The sequence below is a fragment of the Zeus faber genome (assembly GCF_960531495.2).
Source record: "Zeus faber genome assembly, chromosome: 2".
Taxonomy (NCBI): domain Eukaryota; kingdom Metazoa; phylum Chordata; class Actinopteri; order Zeiformes; family Zeidae; genus Zeus; species Zeus faber.
In genome coordinates this window covers 11,331,783-11,354,282 of record NC_137189.1, presented here as the reverse complement: position 1 = coordinate 11,354,282, position 22,500 = coordinate 11,331,783, and the positions used below count along the sequence as shown (strand labels likewise).

The window sequence follows — 22,500 nt, the reverse complement described above, 5'->3', positions numbered from 1 at the left end:
CCAGTAGAATGAAATACAGTGTATAACTGTACGGAAAATTAAAGGTTGTTTTACATCAAGTGTGGTATTTTGATGTGGGATTTATTTGCACATGAGTGACATCTTTTGAAAGATCCATACACCTACAGTACAATGCTATATTTCACTTTGCGAAAATACAGCCTTTAATGAATTTTATTTGTATTGGGGTGGATTTCTCCTACCTTTCCTATGCAAAAGAATGGCTTCAACCAATCACAATTGCTGAGCATATTTTTTTTACCTGAGACACAGAGAGATGTAAAATGACCATTAGTGTTAACAAACAGGGTTTTTACTTTTTTTTTTTTTACCGTTTATCCTTATTTTACATAATATTTTTGTGCTCCAATATGCTTAAAATTTTTCCTGTGTTTTTTCCTCTTTCCTCAGAGGTTCATTCAGTATTTGGCCTCCAGGACCTCCTTGTTCAATCTAAGCAACTTTATCGACAAAACTGGCTCACACGGTACGAACACAGAATCCCCAGCAAATATGGTTGTTGCATAACTGTGTAAATACTGTATGTGAATTCATGTGTGTGTGCATTTTGTTGCACATGAATATGTTTGCACTGCCTCTCAAATGAGAGCGTTGGCACAGAAGTCAGTAGGGACTGTGCGGCGAGAGAAACAGGAAGGGATTAACTCAAATTTGGCCATCTGGAACTATACACGGTCACAAACATATGCACACACACACACAAAAACAAAAACACTCTGACTCATTTAATTCTTATCAAATCATAAAGTTTGTGTGGCAGTTTTGCCTACCATGCTCCGCCCAGGTGGCGTTTCAGGGACCTCCGGCACAGAGAAGCAGAAGATGAAGTTTCAGACAAACAGTTTATTGTAGAGAGTGGGCTAGTTGGAATAAGCCCATAACCATGTGTCATGACAGGGCTCCTCTCCTGAGTGTGTGGGGATGGGGGTTTTACCTGCTGCTCGTTAGACCAACCAACGAGCAACAGGTATGCAGCCACTCTGATCCCAATTACCTAGATCGAGGTCAGGTATGGCTGCTCAAATCACACCATCCCCACACCACATACCCCGACACCAAACTGAGGCCAATGAGAATACCTGGCTGAAGCCTATCGCCCCCTCCCCACCAAGCAGAGAACAAAAAATGAAAGAAAATGCCTAAAACAGCCTCTGTAACAGGGTTGCTATACCTGAAAAGGAGAGACTCTGATGCAGTGTTGCTATACCTTAAAATAATAAAACACCGGACTCTGAAACAGGGTTCCCATACCTTAAACCAACAAATGTCCAAAAAAGATCAACTGGCCCCCTTCCAGGGGACCTGGTTCACCGGAACACCACAGTCCACCGGCTTGCTTCCCCCAGGGCGACGACAGACTGCCCCCTCCTCCCTTCCGTGGCGTGGGACCTCGGACTGCTGTTCTGGCTGGTGAAAACCTGGCCGGGCTTGTCCAGTGGCTGCTTGGAGGGGTGGCCTGGCTGCTGGGCGGAGAAGCTAGCAGCCAGCAGTTACCTGTGATGGTTGCTGCGCCTGCTTCTCCCCCGGTCTGCCGGACACCCTGGGTGCTGCTGCTGCCAGTCGGGAGAGGGTTGGTGCTGGGGCTGCCCGTTGATCTACTGGTGGCTCCAGGGCATCTTCAAACAGCCCCTCTGTGTCCCTTCCTCGTGCTAGAGAGTGCCTGTTCAGGTGCCAGTGTGGCAGTTTCGCCTACCACCCGCCACCCAAGGGGCGTTTTCAGGGACCTCCGGCACAGAGACACGGAAGACGGGGTTGTGGACACCAGTTTATTGTAGAGAGTGGGCTAGTTGGAATAAGCCCAGGAGCAGATAGACATGTGTCATGACAAGGGCTCCTCTCTTGAATGTGTGGGGATGGGGGTTTTACCTGTTGCTCGTTAGACCAACCAACAAGCAACAGGTATGCAGCCACTCTGCATACCCAATTACCTAGATCCAGGTCAGGTCTGGCTGCTCAAACCGCACTATCCCCACACCACAGTTTGGTTAAGACAAATTAAGACACTGTACAAACCTAAATTAAAATTGGGAAATTACAAATGGCAGTTTTTTTCTTTACGGTTTTTATCTTTTTCCAAGAAATGTCAGGCTTAGTGTAAGTTAACAGTTTTGTATGGTCGCTAAATGTGGCTCTGGCTCAGCGAATAATTGAACTGAAGGTAATTTAATTCAATTTAATTCAATTCAATTCAATTCAATTCAATATAATGGAAGGATTGCTTTTTTCTGAGGCTCTTTTCAAACTTTGTCAAACATAAACTATACTTTCACAGACCACTGCAGTGAAGCTTGCTGAAAAGTGCTGAAAAATCCTTAACATGTACTAGGTGAACAGATTTTGCATTGTGGATTGTGACTGCGTTTCTGCCTTCTTGTTCCGGTTTTTGCCAATTACACCAAATTGATGAATTGTTCCCCTCAGGTTACGACATGTCCACATTCATTAGACGGTACGGGCGCTACCTGAACGAGAAGGCCTTCGCCTACCGCCAGATGGCTTTCGATTTCACCAAGGTCAAGAAGGGGTACGTCAACTATTTGTCAAAGCCGAATCACCCAGATAGCTTTGGAAAAATATAAATGTAGCTCCTTAGGCCCATTAGGCCATTTTTAACTAACTTGGTTGATGTTTTCCTCTGAAACCCGCCAGGGCCGAGGGCGTGATGAGGACCATGACCACTGAGAAGCTGCTGAAGGGCATGCCGGTTCTACAGACCCAGATTGACACACTGCTGGAGTTTGACGTGAGTCTAACGCGGACTTCATTGGAGTCCAATGTCAATGTGTGAAAATAGATTGTAGTGAGATGAGTCCAGATCATTCTAGCAAATACGATCTTTCTGCCGTTGTTTTTTTCTTATCTCAGGTCCATCCAAAGGAACTGAACAACGGCATCATCAACGCTGCGTTCCTTCTACTCTTCAAGGATCTGGTCAAACTCTTTGCCTCCTACAACGATGGCGTCATCAATCTATTAGGTTCGGCTTACTTTACTCCTCACTCCTTACTTTCCAGTGCTAAAACGTCTGAGATTATACTGGTGCCACTAAACGTGTCGATTCCTCAGAGAGATTTAGGGAGTCATGCAGGGAAATATCACTCAACATTCTGAAAAGATTAAATGAATGATTCAAGATTCAAGATTCAGAATGCGTCTTAAATTGAGTCTCTAAAGTTAAATATACCGTCACTTTGCATAAATGAGGTGGAGTTAATAGAGAACTTACGCAACACCGTTTGCCCGTCCTCAAAAACAGCCGTCTCGTTGTGTTTAGAGAAATATTTCAAGATGAAGAAAAGCGACTGTAAGGAGGCTTTGGAGATCTACAAGAGGTTCCTGACCAGGGTGACCAAGATTGGCGAGTTCATGAAGCTCGCTGAGGTACAATTTCTTTTTTGGACATTTTGGGATTTTGCCCCAGTAGAAAAATGTATACTGAGCTTCAAATAACAAACGGTATAAATAATTGTTGGCAGACAGACTTTTGTGGATTTCTGGAATAATTATGTTTCCCTTGTTAACCTTCAACAGACGGTGGGAGTTGACAAAAATGACATTCCAGACATCAACTATGTAAGTCGACACACGCGTGGTTCTCAATTTAATTTCAGTATCCAAAGGAGAGTTGGGATAGGAGAAAGATTTCAAGGCATTCTATCTTCACAAACACGTGTGCATGCGTCCTACACTCAACACTCAATCACAGACGGCTGAATAACATTTTAATAACACGATAATAATAATAACACAGTAATAATAACATGATCCTAAAAAATCTTCATCCAGTGTCTCCACCCGGGTGTGGTGATGGATCTAGCAGACTCAGACGACGAGGATTGTCCCTTTAAACCTCTCGAGGACCTGGTAACCATAGAAACAACAAAAGGGTGTCCTGGCAGAGTGCCTGCATGCCGGGTGGTGTTGTGTGCTGGCTTTGCCAATGAAACATTATCGGCTATTTTGGCCGTGGACACATCCACTGTGTTCCGCAGCAGAGCTGGAAAGGGAGATTTTCGACAGTGGTGGTGTGCAGTGGTGCTGTGATAGCTGGGCTACTGACAATATAATTATGGTTTTATTGACACGCTGCCGTGTCCGTCTCTGTCTCAGGCTCCCGCCAGTATCCTGGAGTCTCTGGAGACACATATGAACGGTCTGGAGGATGTGAAGGGTGGAAAGAAAGGGTAAGACACTATGTAGGGTCCTACATAAAAAAATTGACCACTGAGAAGGTTGATAAGTCAACGTGGTGCGAGAGACTCTGGGTGTGTGTTACTGTACTTCTCTGCTATTGTAGTTGTGTGTAATAAATAATAAAAATCCAGGAACCAGCAAGTAGACCCTACTGGCGAACACAATTGTTCATTTCTTTTAATTCTTCCTCTTCTCCTTATCTGATTTCATGGTCATTTGGAATCCCCAGTGAAGGGTGAGCAAACCTGTTTTATTTGAGGTTTGACCGACTAGATTGATATACTAGTTCCACTGTCTTGTTAAGTAGTTTCCCTCCAAGTAAAAGTAAATGTACATCAGCCTTGATGTGGTTTTGACATGATTGTTACTTTGCATCCCAACAAGGTCTCCATGTTGTTGACTATGCAGGACACGTGTCACCAATATGAGACTGTGATTTTAACATGTCCCCTCTGGCTGGCTATCGTTTTCCTAACATTTTTCTTCACATTTTATCATTTTTAACATTTTCAATACCAATACTGATGCCTCCATGAACCTCCATACCAGTGTCTAAATAACTAACACACATACAAACAAGAAGTTGGGTTGCGCTTTGCTTGCTGCTTTCAAATTAAAACATCTCTGCATTTTAACAAAAACTTTGAAAAAAAAAATGCAAAAATGGTCACATGTTTACTGTACATACCTTTATTTTTACCGAGATTCAAGGTATCAACATTTGGCATCAAACTTCAAAGAATGTTTGATTTTCCATGGTATTGATGCTATTCAGTCGGTGCTGATAAAAGCATCATACTTTGACCCCCAGCCATTTCACTACATATGTATTATCATGTGTGATGTGTATCGAAATATGAAGGGTTGTGTTCCAAAATCTGATCCAAACCAAGTTTAGAAGAAAATTATTAAAATTATATATTTTTTTCTTTTTACTGAATTTCGTTAAATAATTTTCAATATCTTGATCAATGGTGATCTTACCAGAGCTGATATTTTTCTCTCATAAAGAAAAAATATAATAAAAATACTATATAGATATATTGTTTTGGAGACGGACTCTTTTTTTGGAACATTCTTTGATATTTTAGATTTATTTATTACTTCCAGATTGACCAAGTAGTCTAGAATCTGAATCACACACTGCTCTCCTGAAAGACACTGACCTTTTTCCTTTTCCTATTCCTCTCTCACAGGTCTCCAACAAAGGTAAAACAAAACACTATATAGATATTCACCTTTTTTATTGTTTTTATGTTTTTTGAGTTTTATGAGCCTACTGGGGCTCATTTCTAAACCACAAATAAAAAAATAAAAATGGCGCCTCCGTGTCTCCAACAGGGGTCTCCTACAAACAACGTGTCTCCCACCTCCACTCCTGCCAAATCCTCAAACGCTGTCCCCACGCTGCAGCCTCCGCCTGGGGAGGCGGCCGGCGCTGCAGCCGCCTCTGCTGCGCCCGAACCAGCAGAGGAGTGAGTGATTGTATTATTATACAATTTCCATTTTGCTTCGGAAGCAACCACTCACACTCCCAGCATGAAAAAAAAGTGGTAACAGGTAGAGACTGTGACCAGAGGTGGAAAGAGAACTGAAAATACTTCGGTGAAAGTAGCGCTACTGTAGTAATTTACTTTATTAGTATTGATGGGGAAAATGTCTCAAAACTACTAAGTAATTACTTTTGGAGTTACCTTCTTCGCCCCACGTGTATTTGGGGGAAGATAATGTTTTGGGGGTGACATTGGCTCCAACCCATTTGCGAAATAACGGAGAGAAACAATGGATAAAAAAAATAAACATTTTTATTTTGTGCACATGACTTGAGTAAAAGTATAAGCGCAGAATTTTTGTTCTACGCGATAAAGTAGCGTTTGTGCAGAATAAGGAGAAAGGTTCAGTACTGCTCCAAAGCAGTGTTCAGACCAGTCCAATCTTATTTCTGATCAAGAGGGCTGTGGCTTGGGTCAGAGGTCATTTTCCAGTCTGTGTCCCTCAAATGTCTCCCTGGATGCCAACCTCAAACAGTACATTCACAGGAACTTGTAAATGACCTGGCAGACGCGGATTACAATCCCGTACAATGCACCCCCAGGCTCCCCCGGGGTTATGCTTCATCTCCTTACAAGGTAAACGGGGCCAAATGTGATGTGGTTCTTCCAGGTTAGAATTGACATCGTAGACGGGAAGAACATTTCTCTCTACATAAAGTTGGGGGGGGTTCCTGGGGAAACAGAGGCAAATGTTTTAAAACCCCCCCCCTCTGGAGGTAGAGGCCTTTGTCCTCATTCAAAATACGTAGTTGATCGAATGCGTTTTTCTCTCACACGTTTCAGGTGAAAACATACTCAAGCACCAAAGTTAGATTAGTCGTAACTAGTTAAGACTCTAGTTACTATTTTCTAGTTGCTAATTACTAGTTACAAGACTGAAACATTAACACAGTGTCCCAGAGTGATCCCAGGAAGGACAGAAGGGCAGAAGTTCACAGGATCTTGATTTCCAGACTTTTGAACAGGACTCTCTGCCCCAAGATTCTCTCTGACTCACGTTCCCTCCGACTCACGTTCTGTTTGACTCGTGGACTCTCTGACTGACGTTCCCTCTGACTCACATTCTCTTTAACTCACATTCTCTCGGACTAATGCTCTCTTTGACTCGCGTTCTCTCTGACTCACGTTCCCTCCGACTCATGTTCTCTCTGAATCACGTTCTGTCTGACTCACGTTCTCTGACTCACATTCTCTGACTCATGTTCTCTCGCTCTGTTGTTTTTTTTTCCAGCTCTCTGTTGGACCTGGATCCACTTAATTCCTCAGGTTCCCTCTGACTCACATTATCTCTGACTCACGTTCTTTCTGACTCATGTTCCGTCTGACTCGCGTTTCCCCCTGACTCACGTTCCATCTGACTCATTTTCCCCCTGACTCACATTCCCTCTGACTCAGGTTCTCTCTGACTCAGGTTCCCTCTGACTCACATTCCCCCTGACTCAAATTCTCTCTGACTGCCGTTCTTTCTGACTCACGTTCCCCCTGACTCGCTTACCGTTTGACTCACGTTCCGTCTGACTCATGTTCTTTCTGACTCACGTTCTCTCTGACTCACGTTTCCCCTGACTCACATTCCCCCTGACTCATGTTCCCTCTGACTCACGTTCCTTCTTACTCGTGTTCCGTCTAACTTACGTTCTCTCTGACTCATGTTCCCTCTGACTTATGTTCCCTCGGACTCACATTCCCTGTGACTCACGTTCCCTCTGACTCACGTTCCCTCCGCTTCACATTCTCCTTGACTCATGTTTCCTCCGACTCACGTTCCCTCCGACTCATGTTCCCTCTGACTCACGTTCTCTCTGACTCACTTTCCGTCTGACTCATGTTCTCTCTGACTCACGTTCTCTCTGACTCACGTTTCCTCTGACTAACATTCCCCGTTACTCATGTTCCCCCTGACTCACGTTCCCTCTGACATACGTTCCTTCTGACTCGTGTTCCGTCTGACTCACGTTCTCTCTGACTCACGTTCCCTCTGACTCACGTTCCCTCTGACTCATGTTCTCTCTGACTCACGTTCCCTGTGACTCATGTTTCCCCTGACTCACGTTCCCTCTGACTTAGGTTCCCTCTGACTCAGGTTCTCTCTGACTCACTTTCCCTTTGACTCACGTTCCCTCGGACTCACGTTACCTCCGCTTCACATTCTCTCAGACTCACGTTCCCTCAGACTCACGTTTCCCTCCAACTCACGTTCCCTCCGACTCATGTTTCCTCCAACTCACTCACCCCTGACTCATGTTCTCTGACTCACGTTCTCTGACTCACGTTCTCTCACTCTGTTTTTTTTCCCAGCTCTCTGTTGGACCTGGATCCGCCCTTTTCCTCAGGTTCCCTCTGACTCACGCTCCCTCTGACTCACATTCTCTCTGACTCACGTTCTTTCTGACTCATGTTCCCTTTGACTCGCGTTCCCCCTGACTCACGTTCCCTCTGACTCATCTTCCCTCTGACTCACGTTCACTCTGACTCACGTTCCTTCTGACCCGCGTTCCGTCTGACTCACGTTCTCTCTGAATCACGTTCTCTCTGGCTCACGTTCCCTCGGACTCATGTTCCCTCGGACTCACATTCCCTCTGACTCACGTTCCCTCCGCTTCACATTCTCTCCGACTCATGTTCCCTCTGACTCACGTTCTCTCTGACTTACGTTCCGTCGGACTCATGTCCTCTGACTCACGTTCCCTCTGACTCACGTTTCCCCTGACTCACATTCCCCCTGACTCATGTTCTCTCTGACTCATGTTCCCTCTGACTCACATTCCCCCTGACTCACGTTCCTTCTGACTCACGTTCCTTCTGACTCACGTTCTCTCTGACTCAGGTTCCCTCTGACTCACATTCTCTCTGACTCACATTCTTTCTGACTCACGTTCTCTCTGACTCGCGTTCCTCCTGACTCACATTCCTTCTGACTCATGTTCTCTCTGACTCACGTTCCCTGTGACTCACGTTCCCCCTGACTCATGTTCCCTCTGACTCACGTTCCCTCTGACTTAGGTTCCCTCTGACTTAGGTTCTCTCTGACTCATGTTCACTCTGACTCACTTTCCCTTTGACTCACGCTCCCTCGGACTCACGTTCCCTCCGCCTCACGTTCCCTCCGACTCACGTTCTCTCCGACCCACGTTCTCTCCAACCCACGTTCTCTGACTCACGTTCTCGCCCTGTTTTTTTTTTTTCAGCTCTCTGTTGGACCTGGATCCACTCTCTTCCTCAGGTCCCTCGGCTCCTTCAGCAGCTCCCACATCATGGGGCGGTGGGTTTTCCTTCTCCCTCTGCTTACATACACAAGAACACTTGCATTTCACTTCTTGATATTCAAATCACACACTATTGTGGTCATGGAGTTTATCTTCAGCATCTTTCACAAACTAGGAAATGGATTTACAGTTGAATTTGAAGAAAGTTCTTTACATTTCCACTCATAATATGTGAATTAACTATTGAGGAATATTTGCTTGATTTTGACAGTTTTGAAAATTATAGTAGTATTTCAACGACCAGTTCACGCCCCCCCGTAGTGGTCATTGGAGGAATTGTCTGCAGGCGTTCTGCAGAAATAATTTTTATATAGTTTTTTTTGTTCGTTTGTTTTAAATTTCATTAAAATCACTAAATATAGAAACTTAGTCCCACTTATGAAGTTAACTTTTCTCTGCAACGTTTAAGATGGATGTTATAGATATTTGGCCAGTCAAATTTTGCACTTCGCACAATCTACGCAACATTTTTTTGTAAGTATAGGATATTAAAATATAATGTCCAGGTAAAAGAATGTCCAGAATGATCCTCAAATTTAATTTAACATGTATCTCCCTGTTTCTCTCTCCTTGTGCTCCTACAGACCTTCTTGGGTCAGGTGAGTGTTTTTCTCCACATTTTCCCACATTAGGACCAAACAACAGAGTTTGTCCCCAAGTTCTAGTTGTATTCAGCCTAGTCTAAATGCATGTTTCTGGTTACCGTAGCAGCAGTTTGAAAGCTCGATCACCACACGGTGATCCTTCAAATTTGCTTTATTTTTCCAAAACATAAATCGTGTTTTACTCTTTATTGCTTTTTGATCTTGCTTCCACTGAAATGGAGGTGACACAACCCAATGTCGATGTGTTTAGTGAAGTGCTGTTACCAAGGGTGTAACTTATGTTTCAGAAGAGGGGGGGACACAGCGGTGCAGGTGATGACAGAGAACGTTTCTCCATTACGCAGGGTGCTTGTTTTGTTACATAAGGAAATGGAGTAAAATAAAATAGCCTACTCTGACGCCCCATCAATGGCGCACCGATTATTTAAAATTATATAGTTATATTTACAATGATATATTGAGGGGGGTAACTCTCAACAACTGTTTTTACCAGGAAGGGGGGGTCTGGACCCCCATGGACCCCTGTAATTTCTGCCCCTGGCTGTTACAGAAATCCTTAGTGCTACTCAGTTGCTCCTCGTTTGTCTCATGGTGCTGTTCACTTTGTCTCAGTAGTCTCTCTGTTTCTCTCTGTTCTCTCTCTCCCTTCCCTCCACATACGCCTGTTGTTTGTACTTGGTTAATTACGGGGGCATTTTGGTTGACCTTATTTTCTTAAAAATCCTTTCATTCGACTTCATTTGGTCTTTTCCCCCCAAAATATAATTTTAAACTGCTTTTGGTTTGAATTTAATTCTTTGATTTGGGCTTTTTGGTTTAATTTATAATGGTGACTTTGGTTACTATGGAACTTTTTGGGGTTGTTTTTTACGTTTGGCGTCGCCCGCCATCGGTACCTGCAGAAATGGGCGATTCCTTGCTATCCGAACCCACCCTCACGGCAGAGAACGCCGCCTCCCCCGCGGCAGCTGCACCCACCCCCGCAGCAGCAGACGTTGGAGCGTCTCTAGCCCCTCCCTCTAGCACAGCAGCTGCCTCCTCCCCTGGTGCCGCCAATATGGATCTGTTAGGAGGTCAGTGGGCTTCCAGAGAATTCTCCTGCAAAGAATTACTCTGACGAGCTCAACCCCAAAGCATTCAGCTATTATACTACACACACCACTGCATGCTCACACACATATAGTACACAGTAAGTATACATGCAAAAGGTGAAATACATTTTGTCAGTATGCTGAAAACACACTTATAATAATTTATGAGTAGCTTCACTGAAATCAATAAATCAATGTTTTATTGATATGGAGTCCCAAAAGTCAATAATGAGCTATTTGATGAGTCAAACATATAACTGAATACAAATATAAATAATGCGGTGAATGAAATGATGATGATGGATGGCATAATTATTCTAAAAGCTTTTCATTAATTTATTTGTCGACAGTACCCAGTAAATAGGTTTATACTTATTTTATTCTCCCAATTGTCATTTACGGCATTTCTCATGATCATATGTGAAATAGGGAAAAAAAAGGAAAATTTAAAAAAAAAATTGTATTTTTTTAATGATCATTTATATTTATTTTATCAAATTATTAACTGGATGCAACTGAAACATTTTTTCTTTTTAAAAGTATTAATTTATTTAATTATTCATTTTTTTGGGGTCAATTTTACCTTTAAGTCTTCAGATTTGGTAGCTTTGGGATTCCATTAATTTCTATCATCCCCGTAGTCGGTAATAGCACATTTGTTCTTAAATTATGGATTTATTACATAGTCCATTTGATATATGGCAACATAGACAAAAAAGGCACAATGATGCTGAGATCATTAGCGTGCATGTCAATGGACCTAACGGAAGCTACTTGCAAATAAACTCTAGCAGGACACTGACAATGTGCAAAAACACACTCATTTTCTCTCTCTTACAGAATGCACCCCCCCCCCCCCCTCACACACACACACACACACACACACACACACACACACACACACAAACAGTACTAATGCTGTACAATATTCTGCATATTCAGTCCTACTCACAGGCATCAATGCAGGTTGCATTCATGTACTGGCAACATTCTCACCCTGGCTTGTTCTTAAACATACAGTACCGCTACACACATTTCCACATGCATCTTGTTTGATAGCCAGACGTGCTTTTCTTTGTCCGAAGCGAAAAGCAATTCTATCAAACTCTCTCGCACCGCAACGGCTCTGACTAACATCTTGCTTTGCTCTGGGCCCACATGTTCTCCTAGATTCAGTTTCTGTAGTAGCTGCTTAGACTTCCTGCCCTTCGTAGTCCAACCCTCGCCGCTGCGCCACCCGTCTTCCATTCGTCCGTCCACCTGTCAGTCATCCATGCCACGAATCAATGTTGTGAATCCCACTCACACAAGTGGAATTCTCCGACATTCTCTGGACAGTGTTGTTTCCTCCCGTTTCCTCTTCACATTCTCTGAGCTTATCCCAGAATTCTTTCTTGACTTTCCTTGTGTTCCTGTTGGTCAACCTCTGCCTTTACTTCTTTGTCTTTCTGTCTTACTGTTTCTTTTTCTTTCCCTTTTTGTTTTTCTGTGTGTATTGTGTCGTGGGGTGGGGGGGTGGGGTTCGGGGGTTTATGTACGTGAACCTCAGATGCTTTCGCATCAGCCGCTCCCGCCGCTGAAGCCTCCGCTGCCGCCGCCACTGATGGTGGGGCCACCACGCCCTCCCCAGCCGCCAACGCCGGTGCTGGTGGGTGACATTTTGTTTGTTTGTGTGTGTGTGTGTGTGTGTGTGTGTGTGTGTGTGTGTGTGTGTGTGTGTGTTTGTGTGTAGGTGTGTTTGTCTGTGTGTGTGTGTGTGTGTGTGTGTGTGTGTGTGTGTGTGTGTGTGTGTGTGTGTGTGTGTGTGTGTGTGTGTGTGTGCAGGCCAGCGTGCTATATTGTCACAACAAGATTATGATTAAGTGCGACTGCGACGAATGAAAGATGTTTAATTAAATCTGGCTGCATGTCTATGAGAGAGATTGTTCTAGAGGAAGAGAGTGAAAGTGTGAATATCAGCTATGGCAGTGAAAGCCGATGCGTAATTAAATGTGTGTGTGTGTGTGTGTGTGTGTGTGTGTGTGTGTGTGTGTGTGTGTGTGTGTGTGTGTGTGTGTGTGTGTGTGTGCAGGTGCGTGCGTGCGTGTGTCACCGTGTATCTGCTGGCACTTGCCGAGCAACTTTCTTAGCATTGATTTTCACATCGGGGTGGAGAGGGCTTAACGTGCAGGGACGATATGGACTTCATGTTCCCTGAGAAAGCGCTCAAGCTTGTTTCTCGTCGCCGATGGTGTCGATGGGTGGCGACGGGCGGAGGCTGTCGCCGTGCAGTTTACTTGGACTCGGTGCAAGAAATTGTCTCTGAGTCGCCTGTGGGAATTTTCTGGCCGGAGGTCAGAGGTCGGAGGCCTACCAGGTTTATATTTGGTGTCAAGTATCATCACGTAATGGTGGAAGTCCATCAATTGTTTACCCTTCAGATTTTGATTTTCTGTCTAGTTTTTGGTCGTAACAATTGGGAGTGCATGTGCTCCTGATGTCCTTCATACCAACGGAGTGTGTAGGAGCTCATCTTGTTTCTCACTTCTTCTCACATGTTCATCTTCCCACCTACTTTGTTTTACTCCCTCCTTCTTTCCTTCATTTCCTTCTTTTGGCACAAGAGTCGTTGTCAATTGTCCTGTAAAATGTCCTGTGTCATAATCACCATCTTCCTTTTGACTCATATTCCTTCCTCACCTTCCATCCTCCACCCTCACCCTCTACTCTAAAGACCCCTTTGCCCCCTCGGACGGCTCCTCCAACGTGGCCTCCTCTCCCGAGCTGGACCTGTTCTCCACGATGCCCACGGCAAACAACAGCAGCAGCCCGAGCGGCGCGGGTCTCGACTCCCGTTTCAGCTCGGCCGCGCCCCCGCCCCGCCCCTCCCCGCCCTTCAGCGCTACCTCCAACGCCGTCGTCGTCACCGCCGCAGCAGCCGCCCTCTCGGGACCCGCCACCCCCTCCTCCTGCTCCTCCACCGCCACCACCACCACCACCACCACCACCACCACACACAATTCCAACCCCACGATAGACCTGTTTGGCGGTAAATGTTTAGGAAGTGTTGCTTTCACACCTTCCCACCGCTCCCCGTCGCATCTCCTTCCTTCTGCTTTCTCCTCCTCTCGTTTCATCTGCTCTCCTCTTTTCTTCGCTCTGCTGATTCCCTGTTCCTCTGTTTTTTTTTCCCCCTGTCTCTCACCCTTTTCTTCCCCTTCATCAAGCTAATGTGCACGTATTGATCATGGTCTTTCATCTCAGCCTGTTGTTCTGCCGCCTGGTTCTCCACCCTTTTCTCCTCCCCGCCTTTGATTTCCCAGCTGTGACTTTGAACAACATCACAACGTCAACCCTTCATCGCCATTTATTTCTTTAGACATTGACACGTCTGTGCCTTTGCATTTGTAGATCTCTTTGATTCCATGCCAGTTACAAGCGTCAGCCAAGCAGACACGATTCCCAGTGTCGACTTGTTTGCAGCAGGTATCCGACCCCTCGCCCCCTCGTGCTCTCGTCTTTTCTAACCTTCGCCCACATTTCCCTCTATCGCTCTTCTGACTGTGTGCGTCGTCCTTGGCCTTGATCAGGGAGGAACAAAAGGAATTGCGGGTGCTTTCCTCTAGTTTGGCCTCCTGCTGCGTTTCTGCTGTGAACGTGCCTTCTGCCTTTCTTCCGCATGAACCTGGTGCACTGTGTTTGCAGTCGATGGATTTGCATTATAATGAAACTTGAAACTTTAAATGAAACTTATTTTCACAACTTCGGGGTGGTTGTTGTTCCGTGTGTTTGCGTGTGCAACCGTTTGCAGGCATGTGCACGTTCATTCATTTCCGGATGCATTTGCTGATGCCCAAATGTATGTGGTAGAATGTGTGAGCACATGTGTTTGTGCTTGTGCGTGCATGTGTGTTGCTGAGGTGGAAAATCCAGATTCAGACAGATCCACTCCGGGACTTTGAGTCAACCATGTCCATTTGCTGACCAGCATCGCCCCGGAGGTCCAGCAGATCAGTACATGGGTGGAGCGAAGACGTGGCAGGACTTTTGCTTTCCGAACCTGGAATTTTCCACCTCCGTTGTGTTGTGAGTGTTTGATGAAACTCATGTGCGCCTTGGCCTCCCCAGCGGACATATTCTCCTTCCCCGCCCCCCACCTCTCTTCCGCACCCCCACCCAAAATGGACAGCGGAGCCATCATGAACCTGTTTGGTGGTGGGTAACTCACAGAGCTCATCGGCACTGATACATCACTCTTTTTCCCCAATACTTGAGAGCTGAATCCAGTGGGAAAGCTAGAAAATATCATGCTTTAAGTCTTGCTATGGTTGACAAGAACCAACAACAAACTTGATTGTGCCAGATTCTCTTGAGAATTTATATATATATATATATATATATATATATATACACACGCCAGTCCCACACATTACATGTCCTCATTTGTTTGTCTACTCATTGCTTGTGGGTTTAAGGGGAAGCTGGGGGAACTTCTGTCTTTCTGGCTGGATGCCGAAGAGCTTTGAGTGGTCCTGGATTTAGGAGTTCATTGTGAGATTGACGATGTAGATGTAGATGTAGATGTAGATGTAGATGTAGATGTAGATGTAGACCAGCGCTGGTCCAGCTCGCTGGAATAGATGTCTCTTGCTGGAATAGATAGATGTCTCTTGTCACTTCATGAGAGGATTACACAATGATTTGGTTGCTTTAAGCCATTTTCGTATGTGTGCGTTGTAAGTACTGTATGATTGTTTCTGCAAATGTTTAACCCTTTGCTGTCCCCTTGGCCTTCTCAGTGTGAAGACACAGGCTGACTGTTAACCCCTTCTCTGCCCTCATGCTGCGCCCTCATGGGAATGGGCCCTGACTTTGGCCTCGCACTCTGGTATTGCGTGGTGATTTTTTGTGGGGGTTCGCTGGCCAGAGTCCACTGGAGGTGACACCACGGCTGCCGCCCCAGCGGGCCCCGGTGCCGAACTGATGTCAGGTAATATCTCTGAAACATGAATCATGGAAACCACACCCTGCACACAGAGCATGCCCACTGAGAAAAGACACTCGTCAGAGTTTTTTTTCTTTGGTAGAGTTTAAACGCTGTTTAAACACTTTCATTGCATTTAAACACCGTGTTCTGTAGTTTTATTATATTCTGTGTGTGAATATGTGTCTGTGTGTGTGTGTGTGTGTGTGTGTGTGTGTGTGTGTGTGTGTGTGTGTGTTTGTGTGTGTGTGTGTGTGTGTTTTGTGGTGCATGGCCATGAACATTGCTAGTTCTCCATGCCGATACTTAATCAACACCCATTTGATTGATTACTCCTGTGATTTGCAGACCAACATACCTGATTTATCATATTTGTGCCACAATCTATTAATCATCTTTCTATTAATGAATGAAATAAAATAATTGGGTAAAACTGCTGTTAAAGTTTTCTTGACAATTTCATGAGTTCACATTTATCATGCACACCTCATTGTCGGTGAACAACAACATGGATTTGAAGTATCTCTATGTCCAGTTTTGCACTAATACTACAAATTTACCATTTCAGACCAGATTAGGTTTAGACTTCTGCTTAACTGGATAACCTCATGTCCATGGTGTGGCTCTCGTGGTTAATGTAGGAATATGTATTGCGGGGATTCCTCAGAATTTCCCTTAATTATCGCTGAGCAACTAGCGGTACCCGTGGTAACCATGTTTCCACGGTAACGGCGGCCCCCTCACCTGGGTTTTGCCTGGTCATCTCCGCTGCCTGTGCCCTGCATGTCACAGAACTGGAGAAAACAGAAACGGTCTGCGAAATACTACTGCTTTGAGCTTTAACTGTCTCTCTCCTCCCTGCATCTCTACATCTCCATCTCCTATTGTTTTTACCTGCTCCTTTAAAAAGTTGCTGCTCCTATCTGGCATTCTCACGTTTCTATTTCCCATCCCCTCTTCTTCTTCTTCTTCTTCTTCTTCTTCTCTTTCACTCTCCCTCCCTCCATCTATGTCTTTTCTTTGTTCTTCTTCTTTCTTCTCTCCTTCCCCTTCATCTGGCTCTCGGGCTGGTTCATTGCTTGCTTCCTGCCATTTGATTGGGTGAGTTTCTCGCTTTTTATGACGCTAATTTCCCACAGTGCACTGCTGCATTGCGAGGGTTCCCAGGCTCAGCTGCACTGTCACAGCAGATGATGCCTGATGGCTTGGGTGTGGAGTAGGATTTCAGGAAGTCAATGCTTGCATAGAAATTATATTGGCTTCTATTAGCAATACTTGTCGTTGTTAACATATATATGTATATATGTGTGTGTTTATGTGTGCGTGTGTGTGTGTGTGTGTGTCTGTGTGTGTGAGAGAGAGAGAGAGAGAGAGAGAGAGAGAGAGAGAGAGAGAGAGAGAGAGAGAGAGAGAGAGAGAGTGTGTGTGTGTGTAACATTAAAATTCCTATATAAACATAAATGTATTTTCTAAGTTTAATGGCTTTGTAGTTTGTAGCTGGGAGGATTTATCACTCTAAACCACCTATCCAGTGGTTTAGAGTTTTCCAGAGGTCCCTTTTGACTCTGCTCTCATCAAAATCAGAAATTTAACCTGTCTTTCTTCCTCTTCTCTATCTCCTCCCCTCTCTCTCTCTCGTTCGCTCTCTCTCTGTAACCTAAACCCCTCTCTTTCCTCTCACACCTGTTCTTCCCATCCTCCAGTGTTTGACGGTTTAGGGGACGTTATGAAGCCCGCTGTCACCCCACAGGCTGGAGACCTGGATGCTACCATGGCCAACATGGCTGGCAGTAAGTTGCTGTTTTGATTTAAAAAACGATCATGTAGATACTTGTTTGTCTTACAATCTATATTTATCATCATTGAAAAATGGGAAAACTGCCAAGCCACTCATACTATACCTCTCCTTCATCTTTGCTCCTCTCTCTCTCTCTCTCTCTCTCTCTCTCTCTCTCTCTCTCTCTCTCCAACAGATCTCACGATGGGTGCCCCCACGACTCAGGTAGCTCCCCCTAGTTGGGGTGCTCCCATGGTAAATGTTGTCTGTGTCTCTTAGCATGGAGTGGGGCCGCATGGCAGTGGCAGGCAGGGCATGGAGCCGAGTGCAGGCATTGCTATCGTCTGCCTCTCCAGGGTGATGCAGTCGTAGGGCCTATAATCTGCAAGGGTGTGGCCAGTATACAAGGACGTGTCAAATATATAGTCAGATTTACACATGTTATGGGGAGATATTATCAAAATAATATTTGTCAAACATTATGTGAATACAATTAAATTATTGTATTAAAATAAAATATTTTCATATTTTAATACCTATTTCAAGTTCAAAGCACAGGGAAGAAATACGCAAAGTCAAGAGGATTTTCTTTGGTGTCAGGACTTCCTTCTGGAGTGAAAGTGAAAGTGTTAAAATACGAAAGCCGTTGCTTTGAGAGAATTTCTTCATATTTTTCCCAGAATAAATCACTCGAACAAAGTCAATTTGACTCGATTCTTCCGACTCGGACTCTATCCTCCCCGCCCCCTCTCATTCATTAGCATGATTGCCTCTTATTCGGACGCCACTTATCTTAGTTTACAGGCAACTTGCTATTTATTTCAAAATTGGGTTTCCTACGAAAAGCTTAAGCATGAGCAAGTGAGGCGTATCTGGATGCCAAGTTTAGGTTAGGGCCCTCTCCTGTTCCGTGTTTGTTTGATTCTTTGTCTTGTTGGGTGTTTGTTTCTCTTCATCTTGTGTGTGTGCACCATTTCCCTTTTGTTTCCTTTGTGTCTGTTGATGTGTTTGTGTGTGCTTTGTTGCAGTGCCTGTGCCTATGTTGTGTGTCGCATAGTAACATCCCAACTCCTCCTCTCCCTCCCCCCTCCACACCCCTAGACCATACCCAGGGGGGTCCCTCCATTTATGGGGTCTTACCCCACCTACAGCATGGTAAGACCACCCGTCCCCAGGCCTGTTTTTTGGTGCGGGGGACATTAGGAACACACCTAAAGGGGCTGAGGACCCATTTAGGTGGCGTGCACACACTTGAGACACCCCAGATTGTATCTCACCAGATCTCCTCTCTTCCATTTGTCCCTGTCAAAGCCTGGGGCACCGGGTAGCGGGTCCCCCATGATGCCCATGGTTAGACCAGGCTTTCCTGCCGCTGGAGCAGTCCCAGGCGCCCCGGTAAAAAAAACGCACATAGACTCCTATCTCTGATGAAATACATTTTAACGACACAAGCATGCCCTCCAAAGAACCCTGAACTCGCAGAGGTAGAGTTTGGAAAGGCGTTCTGCACAGCTCAGGGTTAAAGTAACTGGGGATGCTTTCTGCAGATGTCTCCGGGAATGGCCCAGAGTCCCAGGAGGCCTCCTCCGCCCAGGAACGCTCTGGACGACCTCAACATCAAGGACTTCATGTAGCCTCAGAACCACAAGGCCCACGAGGTAGGTCGGTGGAAGAGGTACTCAGACCTTTTAAAAAAAAAGGTTCATGGTATGAAAGTATACAAGTACTTTATCTTAGATGTATTTAAAGTATTACAAATAAAAGTACTTGTCACATCTAGTGTCCGGATATAACATAGTATAATATAGACTATAATAAGGCATGAAGAGCAACTGTACCTTTTTTTCTGCAGATAATTGCACATGCACATCCTCATTACAATTTACAATAAAATAAGACAACAAATGTAAATTTTTAAACAAATTCAGATATTTTTTAACTAAAGTAACGCAGCCGTGTTAGAAATGTTGTAGAGTAAATTAGATATTTGCTTTGAAATGTAGTGGAGTAAAACTCAAAAGTCTCCAAAACCGAACATACTTATACTTGAAAAATGGATTTATGTAAAAGAATGAAGAGAAGATTCGTCAAAGATGGTGTGAACAATCGATTGCTCCAATTTGTTCTCCCCTCCCACTCACCCAGGTGGTCGTGTCTGGAGCTCTGCGGATGTGGATGTGTGCACTCCCCCCACTGCCTCCCCTTCAGTGTTGGTCAGCCCCCTCCGCCAGTCAGCCATCAAACTCTCCACCGTCAACTCCCACTCACCCCGTCACCCCCCTCTGGTTCTCTAACACCCCCCCCCCCATAGCTAACAAACCCCCCTCCCCTATCTAATGTTGTAGCACAACCGTGAACGTGAAACCCTAAATACAGAAAAGACGATTATGTTAATGTATGTGTGAGTATGCGTGTACCTCAGTGTTAAAATATTTAATATATTATGATTAAAAAAACGTAAAAAAAAAAGTGAAAAAAGTGAAGAAAAAACAAAAAAACGACACAAACATTGTATTTAGATTTGTTCTGGATTTCTGTGTTACCAGCTGACTTTGAATGGTGGATATATGTTGGTTTCATTCCCACATTTCCCAGATGAGGGCTGTGTTGTTTAAAATGTGGACTGTGTTCGGTGTGTGTAAAACCTCCCTGGCCGATCCCCGTCATACACTTGCCCTGCCGCTCCACTCTAATGGTGAGCTCTGTTTATTTACATCAAATAAAAGATTTGGTTGTTCCATCCGTCCATCCTCTCTGAGAACAGCGCTGAAACAAGCTGTAAAGCCTCCAACTCACAGCTCACACTGCAAACCAGGTTGTTTTTTTTATTTTAGGACAAATATTATAGTACCATTAACTTGTGCTTTATTCCCCTCATTGCTTTGCTTTATATCATTTATTATATTATCTGATTCATGCAAAAAAAAAAAGTGGACTGTGTTCAATCGACTTATGCATTTTAGTATATTTTGATGATAGAGTACACATATTTTTCTTTAATCTTTATTTTGAGAGAAAAAAATGTCTATTTTTTTTGTTATGTCAACTGATTACACAGAGGGGGAAAAGTGCAAACAGGTTCCAAAAAGCTCCTACTTTCTTTGTACATATCTCACTCACTCTGTATTCAGAGGCGGTGTATGAACGCAAAGTCAGCCCCAAGTGTTAAGTGTCGCCCCCTGCTGGTGTTGAGCGGCACTGCACTATAGCATGCGTCGTGATGTTACTCTGGGATGCATCTCCAATTGCAAGAACAAAACAAACAGCCATCATTCTATGGCCCGAGGCCGTGGACAAAGTGTGTAAACGTACAGTAGAAGGGAGGATGGAAATTAGTGATTTTCTTATTTTTTGTCGGGGTTGGAATTTAACTCGAATGCGGCCCAAGTTTCCCAAAGCTGTTCTGAAGCAGTGCAAGTTACTTCAAATTCAACCAGTTTTGACTCTTGTTGGCGGTGTTGGGGACTCTCTCACTGTAAAGCACTCAAATATACGCTGGGTGTTCCGTGTGTTGTTTATTTACAAAGTGACTGTATCTTAACTCCATCGTGGCATTACAAAGTGTTGAACGAAAATAAAGACGACGTAAGACGTATCAAAACAAAACAATGTGGATAAATAATGTTTGCTTAGTACTCATTTGAAGGCTGTGTTGTTGTTTTTTTTGTTATTTTTTTTTTTATTCTGATTTTAATTTCATGGATGGCACTAACAATTGGCCTCGACCCCTCCACCCCCACTTGCATGTGAGTCCAAATGAGATGCAATAAAAGTACCAATTACACCGAATCCCAACATCCACGCCTCATCACTGCTGCTTGCTCAGTTCACATGGGGGATTCATTTTGTTGTTGGTGTAAAAACAACATGTTGGATTCTTTTTCATTTGCTATAAAAGGCAATTGATTTGTTGTCACAGTCACTTCTAAACGGTCAAATAATAAAAAGAAATTATCATTTATTATTTAGGGCATTGCCGGCTTCCAAAGCCTCGGAGAAAATAACCACATTTCTAAAAGGAACCTACATTTTCAGCCCCGTGCAGACAGACCAAGTACATTTAGACACCAAGATGCAAAATTAACTTAGGAAGGACCAAAGGACAAAAAGGGTTGTGCACCAGTCACACTTTGTGAAATTTTACTGTAACTTCTATCTAGTAGCAATGAAGGCAACAGGTATACATTAAGCAAAACAACACGGTAGCAAAACATACAACCTGATGTGTACTTAACATTAATTAAGTAGATAACTATAAGACTTCAGGGGAGACATACGATTCAATGCATTTTTATGGACAATATTGAATTTTTCATATAATGGTAACACTTTGTGATGTTTCTTTGAGTCCTCTACACGGCCTTCAACGTAACTTTTGATTTTCAAAGTCTCTCTGTCTGGATTCATAAATGGGAACCTTACTTAGATCCTAGATTAGTAAAGCCTAGATCTAGTGTGCCGGTCTCGAGGATTTGATTTGGTAAAACTGGAATCAGCGAGGAGGTTAGGTGCAAATCTATTCTTTACTATTTCTCAATGTGATTTATTGAAATTATTTTGGTAGATCTAGTGATTCACCTTTCACCTCACAGCTCCTTGCACATGCTGGGATCCCCGTGGATCCAGTGGCAGATTTGAGCAAATTTAGGCGGAGTGATCCTCACTGCCACGTTAAAGTCCCTCTGCTCGCCTCCTTCCAGCTCCACCCACCGATGCCCGGAGAAAACCCCAATCACCTTCCTCTGCCACGTCCCCTTCCTGCCTGCGCCGCCCGCTTCCTGTCTGCGGCGGATGTACACGCCGGCGCCGGTCGCCCCGTGCTGCGCATCACACTGCTGATACATCAGGTCGTCAGACTCCTTTGTCACCGAACAAAAGCGATATATCACCCTCTCGTCTCCGTGCCCAGCCAGCATGCCCTTGTCGCCGTCGTACCCCGAGAAGTGGATTCGTGCAAGCGACTTGTCAGCGGGCGCCACCCCCAGCTCCATGTGCTTCTGTTTGACCGGTCGCTTCAGCTCCAGGAGGGC

General features: G+C 44.5%; 2 protein-coding genes across 2 annotated transcripts in view; one reads left to right on the top strand and one right to left on the bottom strand.

Moving 5' to 3' along the window:
- The window catches only part of LOC307244486 (clathrin coat assembly protein AP180-like), a gene marked incomplete at both ends in the record, with an annotated part of 29,933 nt that extends 10,829 nt beyond the window's left edge, over positions 1 to 19,104 (top strand). Inside the window, 20 exons of the mRNA XM_080019672.1 lie at positions 412 to 487; positions 2,443 to 2,545; positions 2,671 to 2,764; positions 2,887 to 2,998; positions 3,296 to 3,402; positions 3,553 to 3,594; positions 4,132 to 4,205; positions 5,412 to 5,424; positions 5,557 to 5,690; positions 8,957 to 9,030; positions 9,619 to 9,633; positions 10,542 to 10,712; positions 12,280 to 12,378; positions 14,121 to 14,195; positions 14,838 to 14,924; positions 15,637 to 15,699; positions 17,397 to 17,483; positions 17,667 to 17,725; positions 18,782 to 18,865; positions 19,018 to 19,104. Coding sequence (XP_079875798.1) covers positions 412 to 487; positions 2,443 to 2,545; positions 2,671 to 2,764; positions 2,887 to 2,998; positions 3,296 to 3,402; positions 3,553 to 3,594; positions 4,132 to 4,205; positions 5,412 to 5,424; positions 5,557 to 5,690; positions 8,957 to 9,030; positions 9,619 to 9,633; positions 10,542 to 10,712; positions 12,280 to 12,378; positions 14,121 to 14,195; positions 14,838 to 14,924; positions 15,637 to 15,699; positions 17,397 to 17,483; positions 17,667 to 17,725; positions 18,782 to 18,865; positions 19,018 to 19,104 — 1,656 coding nt within the window. The remainder of the gene's footprint in view (positions 1 to 411; positions 488 to 2,442; positions 2,546 to 2,670; positions 2,765 to 2,886; positions 2,999 to 3,295; positions 3,403 to 3,552; positions 3,595 to 4,131; positions 4,206 to 5,411; positions 5,425 to 5,556; positions 5,691 to 8,956; positions 9,031 to 9,618; positions 9,634 to 10,541; positions 10,713 to 12,279; positions 12,379 to 14,120; positions 14,196 to 14,837; positions 14,925 to 15,636; positions 15,700 to 17,396; positions 17,484 to 17,666; positions 17,726 to 18,781; positions 18,866 to 19,017) is intronic.
- Positions 19,105 to 21,803: 2,699 nt separating this feature from the next.
- Positions 21,804 to 22,500, bottom strand: part of LOC307227296 (inactive serine protease 35-like) — a 3,279-nt gene continuing 2,582 nt past the window's right edge. The window contains exon 2 of the mRNA XM_079996577.1: positions 21,804 to 22,500. This exon is cut by the window's right edge and continues 964 nt beyond it. Coding sequence (XP_079852703.1) covers positions 22,057 to 22,500 — 444 coding nt within the window. The 3' untranslated portion in view covers positions 21,804 to 22,056.